Source organism: Eublepharis macularius, chromosome 1 (genome assembly GCF_028583425.1).
Source record: "Eublepharis macularius isolate TG4126 chromosome 1, MPM_Emac_v1.0, whole genome shotgun sequence".
NCBI lineage: Eukaryota > Metazoa > Chordata > Lepidosauria > Squamata > Eublepharidae > Eublepharis > Eublepharis macularius.
Window position 1 is genome coordinate 145419653 of NC_072790.1, and position 19423 is coordinate 145439075.

At 42.3% G+C, this 19423-nt stretch overlaps 1 protein-coding gene across 1 annotated transcript in view; it reads right to left on the minus strand.

The window, feature by feature from the left end:
• TRIM67 (tripartite motif containing 67) overlaps window positions 1-18187 on the minus strand; it is a 49800-nt gene extending 31613 nt beyond the window's left edge. The window contains exons 1-2 of the mRNA XM_054985630.1: window positions 17258-18187; window positions 4629-4724 (exon numbers count right to left, since the gene is read on the minus strand). Coding sequence (XP_054841605.1) covers window positions 4629-4724; window positions 17258-18187 — 1026 coding nt within the window. The remainder of the gene's footprint in view (window positions 1-4628; window positions 4725-17257) is intronic.
• Window positions 18188-19423: the final 1236 nt, after the last annotated feature.

Here is a 19423-nt window from a genome sequence, read left to right on the forward strand (position 1 = left end):
CGGGAAGATGGCGGAGAGAGGTCCAGGCGCCTCCCGCAGTGGAGCAGCTCACATCCAGGAAACCTGAACTGTCATAGGCAACTCTGTAAAGAAACAATGTTGCTGTAACTAAAGAATTAAGTAAAACCCCTCTCGCTGTTAAGAAACAAGAATATAAGAAACTAAGCTTCAAGGAAAATATTTTGCCTGCTACTCAAAATGTATTCTGTACTTCCAAAAAAACTTACCTCAGCAATTCCATCCCCTGACTACTCTTATTCAATCCCTGCCTGTTAAATAAAGTTCTTTCTGGGTTAAAAAGCCAAAATTATATCTGACTGTCAGGGTGGGACAGACTTTCAAACTACCTTACTTAGGGGCTGCTCAGCCAAAGAGGCAAACTGAATTTTGGCAGGAAAATCTGCCTCGCAGTGGGAGAGTGAGGGAGGGGTCTGTCATAATAAGCAATTGGGCTGTATAATCCAAGTGCTTGGGGAGGGAACTCTTTTGGTGATGCTGGTTAACACCTGAACCTTCATGATGGCTGGAGCAGGGAAATGATCAGCAGCATCTCTTGATAAGATTTTGATGAGCAGGCAAGGACAAGCAAAGAGCTTGAAACCAAGGTGGGATTGCCCAAATGCTGGTGAACCCATTGGGTAGCCTCTTAGGGTTCCCTCTCTATTAGGGTAAATAGTTTACCTATTACAGTTCGGCCTTTAAAATAATTAATAAAGTTTAATCCAATCTTGGTATCTGTGTCTTCCTTTTCAGGTGGGGGACCAAAAGCTGAGATCTTACCGAAAGAGTATTTGTTCAGCAACTAGAGCCCTTTTCAATAATTACAGTTTTGGAACTCCTACTTCTCATACTAGGAAAGTGTGCTATGTGGGATCCTCTCCATATGTGTAGTGGCCATTTTGAATAAACAGGCAACATGTATATTTTCCAGCTTTGGTACATGCAATCAAAAACCTTTAAAAAATCCAACCTCCAACCATTATGTACTCAAACTGGAAAATATGTGTGTTGCATTATTCACACTAAATGGGAACCATGCATATAGAGAGGATCCCACATAGTGCACAGTACTTAATGTGGGAGCATCAAAGTAGTAGCATCTGAACAGGGCTAAAATTGATCAATTTTTACACCAACCTCTCTTTAGTGTTCAGGACTTTTGGCCCTTTAGTATAACACTGTTGTATATTTCCCCAGATATTTGTTCTCAGGAATTAGCAATATAATATTTCCCTTAGAGGGTAATAAAATGGTTACATCTTTAGACAGAGGCAATTGGGATAGTAGGTTGATTCCTAGAAACTGCTTTGATTAGTCAGTCATAGTCATTGTGATATCCATCTACCCAGAAATTCCTGGTTCATTCTGAATAATACTTTATTTCTCTTTAAAATGTGCTTAATAGGACAACATATACATTTTCCTATCAATATTCAGATGAATTCATTAATATTAAGCACTGACAATACTTACACCTGGGGCCAAATTAATCAGTGAGCTTCCTATGTCATAGATTGTCAGCCCAAGGACTTCAGGAGGAAACAAGACGGAAGGATCATACCCTGGAGAAGCTATATAATGAGCATTGCTGGCCCAACCATACAGGTGCTCTAGGCAATTGACTTGGGCAACAGGCTTTTGGGAACTGCCAGTTTCATCTACCTCCAACAGCAGCGGGTGGCATTTTTCCTGCACTGCTCTTGGAAGGAATAAGGGGTAGGAGGCACACTGGGTCAGTGGGCCATTACATGCCATTCTCAACCAATCGAGGGAAAGCTTAGAAGCCTTAATACTAGTTCCACCTATGCAGCCAGGCTTTTGTTTTGGTGTTGTGGAGGACTGCCTTGTGGTAATTTTGAAAGACTTAACAAGGGCAAGGATAGGGAATTGCTCTGCATTGACAGGGCTTTATTTCCTATAGATGTAAGTAGTTGAGTAGACAGCCAGTACACCAGGCCCTTTGAGAGGGGGGGTGTCAGCAGGTGCATCGCACCAGGGCCCATGGGCCCAGAAGGGGCCCAAAGAGGCCGAAAGGTGACCCAAGAGTTTCATGCACTTTGCATATGAAGACTAGAATTTATATCTTATGTTGTTTGCCCACATAGCATAGTTTTCTCCTTTACATTCCACTAGGGGCAGCATGTGCCAGTTAGAAGATCACGTGACTCTCCACTCTCCAGCCAGGCAGACAGAATGTTTAGGCCAGTGGCCATTGTTGTAGTGGATGTGTTGGTGTACATAGGTGTAAACTACAGGGAGGGGGGGCTGAGGGGCTTGAGCCTCCCCTAGATTTGGCTGGGGGGACTGAGGCCCCCCAGTCAGCCAGTGAACTGCATGGGGGCTGAGGGGCTCAAAGCCCCTTGGATTTGGCCATGGGGGTCAAGCAGTGACAAGCTCACATGAGGGACTCAGTTACAATGGCAGATGAAGCACAGGACTGTCCACCCCTTCTGTTGTATCATGTTACAATTACCTTGATTATTTGGGCTTTGTTCCTGTTTTTTGCTCATATGTATTTGTGTGTTTAAGAATTTATTTTTCTAAAACTTTCACACTCACACCAGCCAGCACGCTCTAACCACCTATCATCACATTTTCTCTGCAATCAATGCTACTCTGTTAAGAACCAGTTTCTGTTCCTTTTAATACAGAAAATGTAAGTCTATTTTACTTTTCAGTTACATTATCATTACATTGTACTTTGGAAATGGAAAACTGGGAAAGGGCCATGGAAACCTATGTTTCCATGTTGAAATAGCATTCAACCTTGTTGAAATAGCTTTCAACTAGGTTGTTGCTGCTGTTTTTGAGGGGTTTTTTTTGCTGTGTATGGAAGAACAGTTAGTTTTTTAGTGGTAATGTGTGTGCATGTGTGTGTGTGGGGCGGGCTGCTTCAGCCACTCCTAAGCTCCTCTTTCAATTTCCATTCCATTTTTAAATGGAGAGGTGGTATTGATTGCAGAAAAGGACAATTCCTAGAACTGAGTGCTCTCTCTCTGAAGCAATGAAAAACCCCCGATGCATGAACAGGATTGGGGCGGGGGCACAAAATTTCCTTTTGCCCTATGTGCATCCTGGAGAGAACACTGGCAAGGAATGTGCACTCTGTACATGTTCATGCTCTCCATTTTCCTGGTACCTAAAATGGTGTGGTCCAGTTTCAAAGGGGTGACCAACTAGCTAATGCCTAGAGAAGAAATTAAAAAAAAAAAGTTAAGTAGCACTTTCAAAACTACAGCAATGTATTGCTATAGGGTTTGGGGATTCTTTCAATAGATAGATGTTTTGTGTTTTCTTTGAAACGACTGGAAATGCATGCGGAATGAAGCCAAAATTGTTGCACCTACCCTTTAGATAGAAATAAAATTATCTCATGGATGTGGTGGAGTTACGCACAAGGGGGCGAGGCTGCACGATAACAGACCTTATGCTCACTTGCTGGAAATGAGTGACACAGATGATTCACCAGAAGAAGCCTATTTCAAAAAGTCTGTGTTTTATGTTTTAGTAGACAGTGATATAGCAGGATTAACTGTAAGATTCAATGCTGTGAAGCAGTTGGCTGAAAAGTTCAATTCCTTACAGAAATACCTCACCATGTCTGAAAGTGACTTGAAAGAAAAAGCTTTAGTTTTATCAAAACAATATCCTAATGACCTTAATGACCTTAATGATGTGGATTTTTTGGCCACATTTACCTTCAGTACATAAGGCAAATTTTGGAAATGCAGAGTTAAAACCACTGGATCTGTTGAACATATTAACAGAATACAGACTTGGTGACCTGTTTCCAAATGTTTGTGTCAAATTATGAATTCCTTTAACAATTCCAGCAACAGTAGCTTCTGCAGAGACATCATTTAACAAACTCAAGCTGATTAAGAATTTTTTAAGGTCTACAATGTCTCAAGAACGTCTTGTGGATTTGGCCAGGCAGAATATTGAATCAAACGTTGCCAGAACAATTAGTTTTGATGCTGTCATTAGAAATTTTTCACAAAAAAGGCAAGGAAAGCTCATTTTTAAGTAAATACAAAGCCTATTTTTTAACCTTATGCTTAAAACCATTATGGATTAAAAAAAAGCTGGCTAATGGAGCAGGAAAGAGGCCCTGAAATTTTTTTGCACCGCCTCATAAAATTCCTCTCAGAGGCCCTGCAGTACACCATTTCTTCCCACCCTCTCTCCTTTCCTGCTTAGCGCTTCCTCCCGTTTCAGCTGGATTGCTCCAGCAGCAGGCTTGCTTTGCCTGCAGGGCTCTTCTGCTGCCTTCAGGGAGGCGTGGAGGGTGGCTTCTGCCTGCCTTTTTTTTCTTTGCACCCACGATGGCAAATATTTGTCTATAAAGCAATTTAGTGGCTTTGTTGCTTTCTACCTCCACCCCCAAGTGAAAGTGCTAATTAAGGGGAGAAATGCACCAAAATGCCAGAGGTTTAGAGCTGGCTCAGAAAGCAAGACTGAATTAGCAGGATTATGACTTCCAGGCCTCCCTCCACCCCGAGTTAACCACATCAACAGTCAAACAGAAAACTACAGAACATGTTTGATCCATCACTTCAACCTTGGCTATTCTATACAAGATCCATGAGTAACGTGTTCCAAAACAGTTAGAATTCTGTCATCGTTACCTGTATCTGCTGCAATATGTTTTTCAGCTGAACAAGAAACTCTTTTGCTTCCTTTGCTTTATCTGAAATGCCATTTAAAGCCTGAGACAGTTGTGCCTGCAAGAAAGAAGTCTGGTGAGTATAAAACACAATTTTTATTTCTTATCATTAACAGTTGCTTTCAATCGCAGGCATTTTGCACAGGCCATTCTTGCTGGAATTCAAGTTTCCATTGTAAGACAAGCAACATGTTCTGTGGCAATGTATGCGTGACTACAGGATGACAGCCCTTTTCCACCTTGAAAAGCCATTTTCAGAAGACAGTAACTGAGAAGGGAGAAACAGGATAGGACGGAGATGCAATAAGCATTCGAAAGCCCACAGGGGAAAAGCTCCAAGGTGGACGATATGGAGTGGGGAAAGAGCGGGTAAGAAAAAGACTCCACACTCTACTCTGAATCATCCCCACTAGCCCCAAAGCAGCTTTTCAGGCTAAATGAGGCTACATTTATATGCATTTGTGTGTAACGTTTCTTTTAGCCCTAGAAGATTGAGTTTTTCTTTAGTAATCAGCTTATGGTGTGCAGACTGTCAAATGAAATAGGATGATTTATTAAGTGATAGCACTAAGGCCACACTTGCCCATCTGGCATCCAAACAATACTTTTAACAGTGAGTTTCATTCACAAAGGTTGCTCTTCTAGCTTGGACTGTCACTTTCTTTAAGAAGTTTTAGTGCAAGTTTATGATTATAAATAAAACAGTTCTGAAGAAAGACATTTTTCTTTCTTTTTAGATGATGTACATGGGTGTCACAGCTGCTGTTGCTGTTGCAGAATGTGTTTCCTCACTTGTGTTAGAGAAGAGGAATGCCTCTTTTAATAATGCCCATGCCATTCGTAGCATTCATAAATATGTGCATTAAAAATAACTAACTTTTTTAAAAACTGCTGCTCTTTTAATTGAGAGGGCCTTTTTAGCCAATCAACACCTTTTAATCAGTTAATCTATTTTTGTGTTTCAGAAACGTATATACAACCTTACTAACCCACGAACAATCAATGCAGTTTACAGTCATGAATGGAATCAAAGTAAAAACATCAGTACAATTTTTTAAAAAAACATGGACTAATCAAACCAATTAATAACATCAATGAAAGCTGGCCATAGAAGCAACATAAAACCTATAAAAGTTTTTAGGGTGTTTAGTTAATTTCAAAGGTCTTTCTATAGAGGCACACTTTATTTATTTATTTATAGTCCAACTTTCTCATTGAGAGTTAAGGTGGATTACACAGTGTGAGATTAGTACAGTCAATTTCAAGGACATTTCCATAAACAATGCCATAGGGTAAATAAACATGAGTTTACAAAGGCATAGCATTAGTAAGAATCCAATACAGAGTTGAAGAAATGCTGAAACAGAGCATAAGCAATTCTAAGGCTGACATTGGACAACATGAAGCACAGGTAGCTCTTTGGAGCACATATTTAAAACAACATAGTGGTTATGTCTAGGGTCCCTATCTCTTTAGTGAAGCATCTGAGACTCGCTCCCTACAACACAAAAGGCTTTTTGAATAATTTGGTTTTGCATTGTTTGTGGAAAGCTAGGAGAGTGGGGGCTCTCCTGACCTCTTCAGGCAGGCTGTTCCACAGTGTAGGGGCCACCACAGAGAAAGTCCGTCTACGGGCTGCTGTTGATTTCGCCCATGTGCAGGCTGTCACCTGCAGGAAACTCTGTTCAGATGAGCGAAGTTGCCATGGAGGAACATAGAGAGGGAGATGGTTCCATAGGTATGCTCGACCAAGGCCATGAAAAGCTTTGTATATGATAACCAATACCTTGAACTGAGCATGGTAACTGATAGATAGGCAATGGAGTGACTGCAGAATGGGTGTGATGTTCATGCTCCTGCTTGCTCTTGATAACTGTTGTGCCACAGTGTTTTGCACCAATTGGATGGGAGACTTATGTATAGTGCATTACAATAGTCAAGTCTTGATGTTACCATAACATGGATAGCAAAAGGCCAAAAGAGTTTGTGCTAACCACACCTGCAAAAGATAAGAGCTCCAGAACTGGAGGATAGCAACCAAGAAGTCTCTTGCAGGCTGATGTATCAATTTTATTGATGATTTTAACTTATATGCCACCTATCCACCATATTTAGTGTTCAAGGAGGTTTACAGCATCATCAGTCCTGTATGTGACAATGTAGTTTCTCTCTAAAGAACCCAATACTAGTCCGGTTCAGATCTCAGGCAAGCTCATATATAATTGATTAATAAACTAAACATCCCCCCCAGTGTAGTTGAAACATCTGTACTCCTCACCTCACAACAAATGATGGAATAAATAATTTATTAAGCTGAAAGGAAGGAGTACAGGTGCTCCTTCCTTTTCAATGGCTCCTCCTCTTCAATGGCTGATACCATCAGCTACTAGACTTGCTAGAAGTGAGTACCAAGGGACTCCTTCACACCACTCTAAATGGGATGATCAGTTAGGTAGGCTGTTCCACTAATGGCGTCTCTCAGAGTCTCCTCCCAATGCATAGTAACTAGGGCAGCTGCTATGCTCCCTGACTTCCCAGTTGGCAATTCCACAAGTCCCTTTTGATACCTTATTTTTCTACAGATCTGCAGTCAGTGTATGTGTTGAAAGAGGCATCAAGTTACAGCTGACTTATGGTGAATCTGTAGGGTCTTCAAGGCAATAGACAATCAGAGGTGGTTTGCCCCTGCCTGCCTCTGCATAGCACCTCTGGAAGTCCTTGGCAATCTCCCATCCGAGTACTAACGAGGCTGACTCTGCCTAGCTTCCAAGATGTGATGAGATTAGGGTAGCCTGGATCATCCACGTCTGTCAAAGATGTCTTTGTGTATCTTGACAAATAGGCATAATGTCCAATAAAAGAAAACAAATTGCTCACTGCTCCCTTGTAAACCATCATAAACATCCTCTGTACCCAAGAAGGTTTTTTTCTCCCACAGTATTGAAAAGATCTTTGATGATAAATGTTTATGCTACAAATTCCATTTTATTAAGCAATTAATAATCCATGACTATGCTTATTTTGCTAAGATTTTTCTGAATATGTCAATAGCATAGCATATGGGGTAGATTCGTCATTGATTGTACAGAATCAGCATTAATTCTAAAATTCCTTCTCTAAGCAAGTTCATTGTTTATTCTGTATGGAATAGCAGCAACGGATTAATATTGATTTCCTCATCTAATCTGAATGTTGCAGAAACAGTTCACAAACAACTAGAAATGGGACAAAGCTGGAAGTTTATTTGAGGTCTACTTTCTAAGACTGAGATCCCATGCACAATAGTTCATCCATGCCTCTCAAGCTTGGATGAGCCATGAGTTGCAGTGGACTGATGGATGATCTTACTATATCTATGTGGAGCCAAGCTGGATAAAGACTAAATGAGCCTGGGCTAATTTTTGTAGAGGAGGCAGTATGGGAGTAAGCCATTATGTTGTTTGTCTTATACCAGGGAAGAGCTGGATGTCGGTATTTCTGTCGTGTCCAGATCCAGGTGAGAGCTGCCACCTGGACTGTAGTTTTTAAGCGTAGTTGTTGTCCTTGTGTCAACTGCTGGCTTGGGACATGTCTGGGAGAGCAGACTGGGGCAGAGGATGGTGCCACAACCAATCGATTGTGGAGGAGGGGGAGATATGGTGGTGGGAGAACAGGCTAGGCAAGGGCAAGGGACAGCAGACATTTGCATGCTCTTTCTTTTTCTAGCTCTTCTTCCAGCTGAAGTGGTGTTCATAACCATATCATCAAGCCACCAGGCTATAAAATCCTGCTGCTAAATGCTAGGTCAGTCACAGAGAAAACAGAACCCAGGAGGAGGAGGAGGAGGAGGAGGAGGAGAGGGCTGACCTGACATGTATCCCTGAGACTTGGTTAGGGCAGGGGGAGGGGCTAACCTCTCCCAAAGGTGTGCACCAGAGTGTTCAGAGATATATTAGCATATGTCTGGCAGTTGGGAAGGAGAACAACAATTTCTTGTTTTGTCTGGTGTTCCTCAATGATATTTTTGTTTTGCCTTGTGTTTTAATGTACTCCCTTCTGTTTTATATATGTATTTTAGCTCCATTTGAATTGGTTTTAGGATGCATTTAAATTGTTTGTAATGATATGTTGTGTTTTTAACTGGTTTTATGATGTACTTTTATGCTGTTTTAATGGTAAATTGCCTTAGTGGCCCTATTGGACAGAAAGGCATGATATAAATGTTGTAAATTAAAAAAAATACACTGGTGCCGCTCTGCTTGATCTGCTGGCCTCACTGAAACGCTGCACAAATTACTACTACTGCTACAATTAGCATTTATACAAAATTTTCAAATGTTCCAGGCATCTCTCATACAAAATCTCAATAATCTCTTCAACAACCTTGAAATGGAGGTCAGTATTATTAGGTTGGTTTAAGAAAAAAATGGCCCTGGAAAAGGAGGAGGCAGGAAGAAAAAGGCAGTCTGCCTGCCCAACCAGCTGGGTTTTTCCCCCACAGGTCAAGTGCCTATTTCTAAACATAGTATAGAACTGGGCATCAGCTCCCACAGGCCACACACTGCTCAGGTGGGACAGCTGCAACCCTTCTTTCACTGGGCTGGCCTGGCCCAGACACAAGAAAGGCCATTGGCTCACAAGAAGAAGTCCTGTTGACCATAATGGGCAATCTGCCCCTGTATACTATTTATTACCCACAGGTATTACAGGAATGGGTAGGCTGAGAGAGAGTCAGTCACCTAATGCCAGGTAGTGGCATTCATGACAGAAGTGAGATTCAAGCAAGGGCATCAGTCTCTTAACCCTTCTGCTGTATCCGCTCTGGTATCAGGCTTCTGATATTTCATCTTGATAATCTAATATCAGAGATCTGATGTATTGCTCTAACAAAGAAGTTATGCAAGCTTCAGTGTCACCTGATATTACAAAAAGATAAATGGTTAGTAGGAAGCGAGGTAGATTTCCTTTTATTCATTCACTATGTTTTGTATCACCTTGTTCATGAGTTATGCTTGATTTCAGTCTGACACTGATGAGGCAAAAGTATCATACACCTGTGGGACTTTACCCTCACACAGTGCTACATTTAACCTGGGCTGCTACAAAAGAGCAAAGCAGGTAAACAAATCCAATGGGTAAGTTTTTTCACTCCACCAGTGTAGCATTTAAAGGCTCAGTGGGCAGGGTTTACAGAGAAGGTATTATTGCTAAGAAGAGCCTGCCAAGAGGAGTCGTCCCTTCGACTTTTTAGATGGGAGTATGGTTATCCAAGTTGCTTTAAATTATAAAAATTGTTTTGTTTTTAAAATGCGATAGTTTAAAAGGGGGGAAAGAAACACATCTACTTATTCCTACTTGAATGGAAAACATTCTTTCACAATGTTATTTTTAATAAATGGCATTTTTATTGCTTGTCTTTCATATCCACTTTGACCATTTGCCAGGTTTTGGCCGGGACTAGTGTCCTTATTGCCATATGGCAGACCATCATTTGACACAGGACACCATGAAGAATGTCAATGGGAACTGAATTGTGTGATGTGAATTGTGATACAATCTGAAGTGCCCAGCAGTTTTTTAATATATATATATATATTATTTAAAAAACAAGATGATAATAAAAACGATATAGAAACAAAAATTATTAACATGGTTGTATAAATCAAAGATAAGTAAAGATAACAAAATATATAAACTACAGATTATTCTCCCCTCCATCCCCTCACATATTAAAATACATTATATTCAACATTTTATGTTCAGGATTTTCAGTTACATATTGGATAATTAATCCATTTTACTGAGATTAATTTTTCTTAATTTTCCGATACATAATCAAAAAAGGCTTCCCGTTTTTTCTGGAATTCTAGGATTGGCCTGTTATGCATATAAGATGTTAGTTTTGCCATTGACACATATCTGTATAGTTTATTCATCCATTCTGTTGAGTCTGGACAGGATTCTGCCTTCCACTTTGTTGCATATACTACTCTTGCCACTGTCACCATATAAAGTTTCCTGGTGTATTTTTGTGATATTACATGGTAAAATATTTAATAGCATATTTTTAGGATACAATACAAAGCAAAACTTTAGTATCTTTTGCATCTCTTCATGTATTTTTATCCACCATTTCCTCACTTCCTTGCATGTCCAACATATATGATAAAACGTTGCATCTGTATATTGAAATTTCCAGCACTTTGCAGAATATTCCAAATTAGCTTTTGCAACGTCCTTAGGAGTAATATGCCATCTACAGAACATTTTATACCAGTTCTCCTTTACTATTTGACAGTCTGTAAATTTAATTTGTTTAGTCCATAAGTTTTCCTACTGGTTCATAGATATATTTTCTCCAAAGTTTTGCATCCATTTTATCCTACTATCTTGTACTTGTTTTGATTTTGTGTCATATTGCAATAAGATTTTGTATACTTTTCCTAATGGGTGTTTTGGATCTCCAGTGATTAGTTGTTCAAACACTGTTTTCTCTCTTACCCAGCCACCTTCTTTGAATAGTTGTTCTTTAAGTTTAGACATCATTGGATAATACATCAGCCGTGAAATGTTTTTTCCTTGAGCTTGATTTCAATGGGTTTAGACTGGAGTAACTCTGCTTAAGATTTCACTGTTAATCTGTTTCTACATTGGAACCATATTCTTAATAGTCCATCCCTCAAAATCAGGGTGCCATCTTGTCTTTGAATAGTTTTTAATGATTTAATGATCCATAAATAATTATGAATCCCTTATTTGGCATCAATTATCTCCAGTTTTATATTTCTTCTGTTTGGGTTTATAATCCACTCTGATATCCATGCTAGTGCAACCAGTTAGCTGATCTAGTCCTCCCTGCTGTCCCTGCTCCAGACCTTCTACATCTAAAGGTCCTAATTGTATTGTCTCTATAATCCAGATTGTAGTGAGTAATCTGACAGAGGAAGTTACCCCATAACAATCATGTCTATAAAACAATACACTGGAATAGTCAAAAATGTTCACTGATCATTCAAAACACATTTCCTGTCTAAATCCACCTAGCTAAAATATTCAGAGTTATGGCATTAGATCTGTTTATGAAATGGCTTGTAATGTATTCAAAAGATGGTTTAGCATGACAAAAAGTCTGGCTTCCTAGACATATGGGAAGGAGGAGGAATCTGTTTGCAAAATACTAGCGTATGCTCATGAGGAGTGAGTGTTTTCCACCTCCTACCACAGCCATATCTACCCAGAAAAGCATAAAACTCAATGAAATGTGCAGCACAATTCAGCACATGGCATTTTAATTTATGGTTTAGCTACTATTATGGGGCTCATGAGGCCATAAATTACAAAAGAATTGCGGCATGCAAAAAACTTGCTGGGTTAGTTCAAATATGTGACTTTAGCATGCAATTATTTGAAAGCAAATAGGCAATGAGGATGCTGGCTCAGTGATGTCATATTTATACCCAGCCAAAGACAATGTACAAGGATAATTAACACTTAGAGGAGCACAAGATAATCACCATTATCACCAAAAATTAGTTAATTGAGTGTTTATTTTTCTCTCCAATATTTACAACATAAGAATGAAACAGCATTAGGAGAAACCACATATGTTTCCAGAAACAAAGAGAAATGAAAACATAATATGCATTCTTATGACAATGTTATTATTAAAATGGCAGCATTATTTGAAATAGTGTCTAAATAAGCAGAGTACTTTATCAAAGGGTATTTTTGGGTATTGATCAGCCATTGTTCAAATTGCAGTTTAAATTGTTGGTTGCTCCTTCCAAATTCAATTTACCCTCATTCGATTAACAGCCTACTGGATTTTAATCATGTACACCACTTTATTTATTTATTTATTTATTTATTTATTTGCTGTGCACATAGCCTTACAAATCCAATATCATTTGAATTGTGTAGGTGAGACATAATCAGTTGTCTGCAGACTCCAAGCACTTGAGGTCCAAAGATGAAAAGGTTTGCGTCAATGGCAAAACTTACTTCACTGATTAGAGAAAAGACATTAGTTACATTTGTGACTGAATGGACACTGTTTATAGACTTTTTACATGAAATGGATAATAAGGACTTGATGACATCTGGATTTATGGATTAACAATAATGAACAATGAAAAAATGAGGGCCCTTATGTTTAACTTAGAATAAGTGAGACTCTGAAAATGATCCATATTTGTGGCAGAGAAAATCGGAACTCAATCTGTAGTTTAGTTTAAGGGTTTATTTTTCTTTTTTCTTTTTTTCTCTTTTTTAACTTTTTTATGTATTGTTAATGTGTCTTCTTTTAGAATGTTTTTTTTATCTTCTGTGTTTGTTGTCTGTAGCTTTTATGTTATTGTTTATAGTCTAAATAAAGAAAAATTCCACATTAAAAAAAAAGATGAAAAGGGATATGAACTGAGCTCTCCCACATTCTATAACAACAATACGCAGCATTTATAGAGTGCTTTCAAGTACTCAAAAGGCTTTACAGAAAATGAATCAGCCTTATAAGGTAGGTTGGTATTATTTTCCCACATTGCAGATCAAGAGGCTGAGATGGTGACTTGCTTAGAGTCAGCTAGTGAATTCATAACCTGTGTGAGATGTGAAGAACCAGGAGCTTCTCCTGCACTCACTTTCAACATCTTGCCATAGTGGTTAAGTGGCTGGCTGCAAATCAGCACTCTGCTAGTTTGACTCCCACTACTGCCATGAGCTCCTCTCAGTTCCAGCTCCCCAGCTGTATTGTGGGAATAATAACTTTGTTCTCTGCTCTGAGTGAGATACTAATCTGTCTAGAAGAGTGGAATATAAGAACAGTTGTTGTTGTTGTTGTTATATTCCTTTAATCTGAAAACAGATCCTACCATTACCTTAACTGAGAATGGTACTGACATGTTAAAATCAAACTGTCTCAATCTTTGGTAGGAACAAGGGCTTGCTTCTCTAGGACATTACCAGAGGCAAGCTCCGTTTCAACAGGATTCACACGTGAGAGCATTCCAGGATGCTCTTATCATTATTTGTTACATTTTCCCTTCCTTTCAGAGAACACATGTTGGCTTATACAGGGGTCTCCTGTACAAGGACTGACCCGACCCAGAGTGGCTTGGCATTAGCAAGGTTCCTACAAAAATAACTCTATCACCACAAATCCAACATCTTCTAATTGGAGTAAAGAATTCAAGCATGTGCATACATTCAGCTGTCTTACAGTTTGGTCAAGAGAACATTTTGGAGGTAAGGATTTGTTGGAACTGGAAAATGATGTATGTATGTATGTATTCTAAACCTTTCTATGCTGCCTTTCCACCCAAATATGTCCAAGGTGGCAAACTTCAAAACGTTAAAATAAAATATGCATAAATTATTCCAATAAAAGCATATAAGCACGCAACACCAAAACCAGGGAAGAGGGCCAGTAACCGTGATTGCTGGTATGACAAACAAAACAAAAAAGACCGCTTGCTGGCAGAAGACAATGACAGAGGGAGAAAAACATATCTCCCTGGGGAAGACGTTCCAAAATTTAGGCGCCATGACCAAGGAGGCCATTTCTTGGGTTGCCACCCATCTAGACTCAGATGCTGGGGGCACATGAAAGCAGGGCCTCCAAAGATGAACAGTGTTGATCCGTGGGCTCATATGGAAGAAGGCTTTTCTTCCAACTGCGGGAACCCACACAGCATCTTATAATTCTGGGGACCTAGGTATGTTCTGAAATATAAACCTTCCCATCAGTTGCTAGATTTTCTTCCGGTAGCACATGTAAAGGCTTTGGGTTCACTGCCATGAGGTAAGTTTTATGGTGAGTAAGGGGAAGTCAGAGATCACTGAACCAGGATGTTTATTAAAATAACAAAGATTTATTTATGTGCATGTTGTTTTTTTAAAGAACAGATCAGCAGCCCAGATCTTCCAATATTCAAAGGAGAAACATGACTGAGGCACATACACTTAAGCTAGTTTTGGCTTCAGATTGTGATTTTAATTCCATTTATGGCTTTCAAGTACAAGCAGGCTTTCACTGACTGGCTGCTAGGTTGGAATCTTTCATACATGCACAGGATTCCACCCACACCAGCCTGCCCTTTCCCAAGAGTCTGCCCATCACCGGAGACAGACCTTGCAACTTGGTCCTCTTCTAGAGATAGAGTTAAACCACCCTGCCACAATACCAAGCAGAGATACCCTTGATACCATCTGCTCTCTTGCTGAGGCAGACCTAAACTGAACGGCAGTTGCATTTCCCTCCGACATTCCCTCCCTCCTCAGAACAGTGATTGGGTGCTAGAGCAGCGCTCCCACAGGCTCAGGGATGAAACAGCTGAGTTGCTCTTCTACCTTTCAGGGGAAGGACAGTCTCCTGTTTGTCATAGTAGTCCTTAAGATATGCTGGCCCCAAGCCTTATATGACTTTAAAGGTCAATACTAGCACCTTGAATTGAGCCAGGAAGCAAATTGGGAGCCAGTGTAGATGGAACAAGACCGGAATGAATACAATCAATATTCTGGCCTCAGCATTCTGTACCAACTGTAGCTTCTGGACTGTCTAGAAGGGCAGCCCCCCATGGAGTGCACAGCAGTAATCTAATCTCAATGTTACATGGGCAAGCGCCACAATGGCAAGATTTTTCTTGCCCAGGAAGGGCCACAGCTGGCTCACCAACCCCAGGTTACAAATCTGTTCAATTTTTCTCCAGGGGGAAAAAAGAATGGCATTTCTAGAAAAATGGAACAGATGAAGGATACACTAGATAGCTCTACAAACTTTGTAGGGCAGTAAGTATAATGGAATGGGATTTGTATGTGTGTTTATTTACTTACTTATTTAAAATATTTATAAGTCTTTCTCCCAGTGCATCAGGACTGAAGGCAGATCTTTCACCTAAAGAAGGTAGGAACACCCACCTAGTAACTTCAAGAAGTAGTATTTTTATTACACTTAACTCAATGGACATTCACTCATCATTGGAATACCCCAACTCCCTTCTCAAACTGAGTTAGGGGGTTGATTCTGACATTTAGAAAATGGCATTTGTGACAATCCTCAAGGGATTGGACCATCTCAGAATGTATAAAGCATTACATATTTTTAAACACATGCCATGTAAAATCTCCCTGTCCAAAAATTAACACATGAAGGAGGAGACTAGGCTATGAGCTCTCTCTCAGATATATTAGTTTCACAAGTGCAGGAGGATTATATCAATTAGGTGTATACACTCTGGTAATTCCACATATGCATGTCTAAAATGGTGCAATCCCCTGAGAGCTGGACCGTATGCCTTTTCTAAGTGGATCAGCTCCCATTTTTAGGTGCTTTTTATTGTAATTATGTGAACTACAGGTATATTTTTGCTTAAATTCTGCACAAGATCCCCGGTTTTCATAGCAATGAAAACTATTTCATCCAAGTGTAATATGAATAGTCTATACAGACATCATTGACCTTGCTCCCCAGCAAGATGGACTTAATTGGTTTTCAGATCAATGTAAGTATCATCACTTTCTATTTAATAGTAAAGAAAATGCAGGCACATTTAACCATACCTGTATCAAACTATGACTCCATCCATCAGGTAAGCATCAACTATGCCCCTGTGATGTGATATCAAAATAATTTCAGTTCAACTTTTTAAGCCTTGATGAATGAATAATTATGGGATGACTAGCAAACAGAAGCTAAAGAATCAGAACGCAGCATGAATGGGCCAAACATAACTTTGCCACACACTACCCCCATTATTTAAGATCTCGGATAAGAAACTCACCTGTTATCCTTCAAGCCTGAGACATCTTGGTTATTTGCTTGTCATATGGAAGGAAAATAGAACCCAGAGGTTTTTGGTACCTCAGCAAAGAAGAATGTATTTTTGTGTGGATAATTTGGAGAAAAAAATCATCAACATGCACTTTGGGATAACTGATGAAAGCATCAAAAATTCTAAATAAGCAGCAATTGCCTTAGATAGAAAACCTCACCCTCACCCTCCAAAGAATCACCAGTATCACTCAAACATTGAGCTTCCTTGATTCAGGTTAGCCTCTCTGCATAATTCAGAAGGCCAAAGAGGCCATAAAATTGCTAGCAGAAGTTTCCCAGTGGTCGAAAAGCTATCTTTGAGAGCTTCCCAGCAGGTTAGCAACAATTGCCTGGGTATCTGGCAGCATTGTCTAACATAATTGTATCTGTCTCTCAATGAGGTGGCCTTGAGGAAGCCACTGTCTTTTGGCCTTTGTTCCACATTTTAACATGAGAAACAGGGTTGTGGCAAGGACACACACTAGAGACTGAGAAGAACTGAGCAGCAGGGCTGAGGACTGGCATTCAATCCATGTTTATTCTGAGGCTGAAATTAAGCACTGCTAAAGGTGGCTGGGAGGATGCAATCTAACAATGCATGTTTATGTCTGGCCCTTACACTTTTCAACTTCAAGCACATTGATTGTTGCCCAAGCCACTCAGGAGGGTGGTGATTTTAACTCCCCAGGAGACACTGGCTGGGTTCTTGTGCGGGGCTCGCATGGGACTCCTTCGGGGTTCACCAGCAGGGGGTACAGCAGGCAGGGTGAACTTAGGAGCAAGGACCAGGCCTCCTTTCGGCTTACCTTGTGCTGCTTCCACATGGCCCCCAAGGCCTTCACCTCGTGCTTGGCGTGCTTGCCTTCTTCCAGGCACTGATAGCAGACCGGGGTCCGGCAGGTCACACAGTACATGCTATAGTTCTCCAGCTCATGATCGGCGCAGGTGGGCGGCTTGCGGGCAGCTCCTGGAGCCTTGCCGCCCGCGCCCCCTCCGCCGCTTGCTCCGCCCGCACCGCCAGGGGCGCCTTGCGGGTTGGGGGGAGGCACCAAGCGGTGCTTGGCGAAAGGCCCCCGGGACGGGTGGCATTTGACCTGGCAAGCCGCGCAGTAGAGCACCTCGCACTGCTCGCACATGACTGCGGCCGCCTCTGCAGGGCTGCGGTCGCAGAGCTGGCACTTGGCGGCTGCCGAGGCGGCGGCCCTGCTCTGCTGATACCGCTGCACTATGGCCTCCAGCAGCCGGTTGCGCTGGAAGCCGCGGAGGCCGCGGTGGTCCAGGGAGGCGCTGCGATGGCACTGCGGGCAGGTCAGCGAGGAGCTGGTGCCTCCTCCCCGCGGGGCGGCCGCGGCCGACGAGCCCGGAGGCGGCGGGACCAGCGGCAAGACGCGCACCCCGTTGGGAGATTTAAGGCTCGGGGTGTAGGAACCGTAGCCGCTGTCGGTCTCGCTGTGCAGGCTCAGCTTGTCCGCATGGTCCCCCCCGCCGCCGCCGCCGCCTCCGCCGCCTCCGGCCCCGCAGTCGTAGTCGAGGGAAGCTGGCCCGCCAGCAGCCCCGGCCCCTGGCACCGTGGCCGGGCCCCGCGGGTGCAGCAGGGCGGGCAGGTGCTGCTCACTCTCGGGCGTTTGCACGGCGATGGTGCGGGCGCAAGGCAGGCAGACATTGTGCGAGCAGGGCAGGATGATGGGCTCCCGGAACAGCGAGCCGCACACGGGGCATTTCAGCTCCTCTTCCATGGCCGCCGGCTTTTTTGTGTCCAGAGGGCTCGCGGGGCGGAACGGCACCGATCAGCACAGAGGTGGCGGAGGGCGGGCAAGCGGCTGGCTGGGCTGCCCGGTGCCCTTTCCCTTCATACTCCGCCGCCCGCCGCTGCTCTTGCGGCTGGAAAGATGTCGGGGGGCGAGTCAGCTTTCAGCACCACGGCGGGTTGGACTGCTCCTTGCTGGGCTGACGGGCCGAGTTCAGCACCACGGCCGGGACGGACAGCTTCCCCCGCCGGCCAGATTCAGCACCGGCCCGGAGATGGAGAGCTCCTTTGGGTTGAGTTGGCGGCGCTGCGGGCTGGGCCGGCTCTTCTGGGCGTGCAGACGCGAAGTTCCGCACTCCTGGCGGGGCGGGGGAGGGGGTCTTTTCCCGTCTCCGCAGCTGCTGCCGCAGCGGGACTGACCTTGCCGAGTCGCAGCCAAAGGGATGGAAGACGGCTATTGTTTATTGCAAAGGAATTTCGTTGCCCTTGGTGTGTGCAACCAGCGTAGAGCCCCGCTTGCCTGAATTTTCCTTGCCTAGAGTAAAAGAGAGCGAGGAGGAAAACGAACCGTAAAAGGGGGCGGGAGTAATCTTTTTCAGCAAATAGGTGAGCACTTGCTATGTGACTGAAAGGAGAGAGGGGGCTTTATTTAAAGGGAGATGTCTTTATATGTTAAAATCCATTATTTATAGACAGGATTCAACATACTGGGGTTTTCTTTAATCTCTAATAGCTTCCCCCCCCCCCGCCCCCAGAGGAAAGAAGGAGATGTTCAAAATGAAGACGTTTGAAAGGAAAGGCGAAACCCCAAACATGTTTTCCTTTCCACATCCCTTTATCAAGCAGAAGCACAAATTCAAACCACAAAATGTCAGACACGGTTATCTAGTAGAATGGTGTGGGGTGGGGGGGCGGGTGGGTGACTGCTATTATTATAAGCCGTATACAGGCTGAATCATGACGGGATGTTGGTTTTCGATTCAGTATACAAGGAAGAAGATGAGGAAAGAGGAAATAGTCTGTGCACCACAGCATCACAGGCAACCAAATCCACATTTGCGTTAAAAATAAATCATAGTCGTCAGCTGAGTGTTTTGTGAGTTGGAAGTAACCATCATTACAAGAAAGCAACTAGCAGTGGGAAATCCTCATCTGTTTTTCCTTTGCTCTGCATATGTTTAAAATGGATGCGGGAAAATGGACTGTTAGGAAAGAGATTATGAAG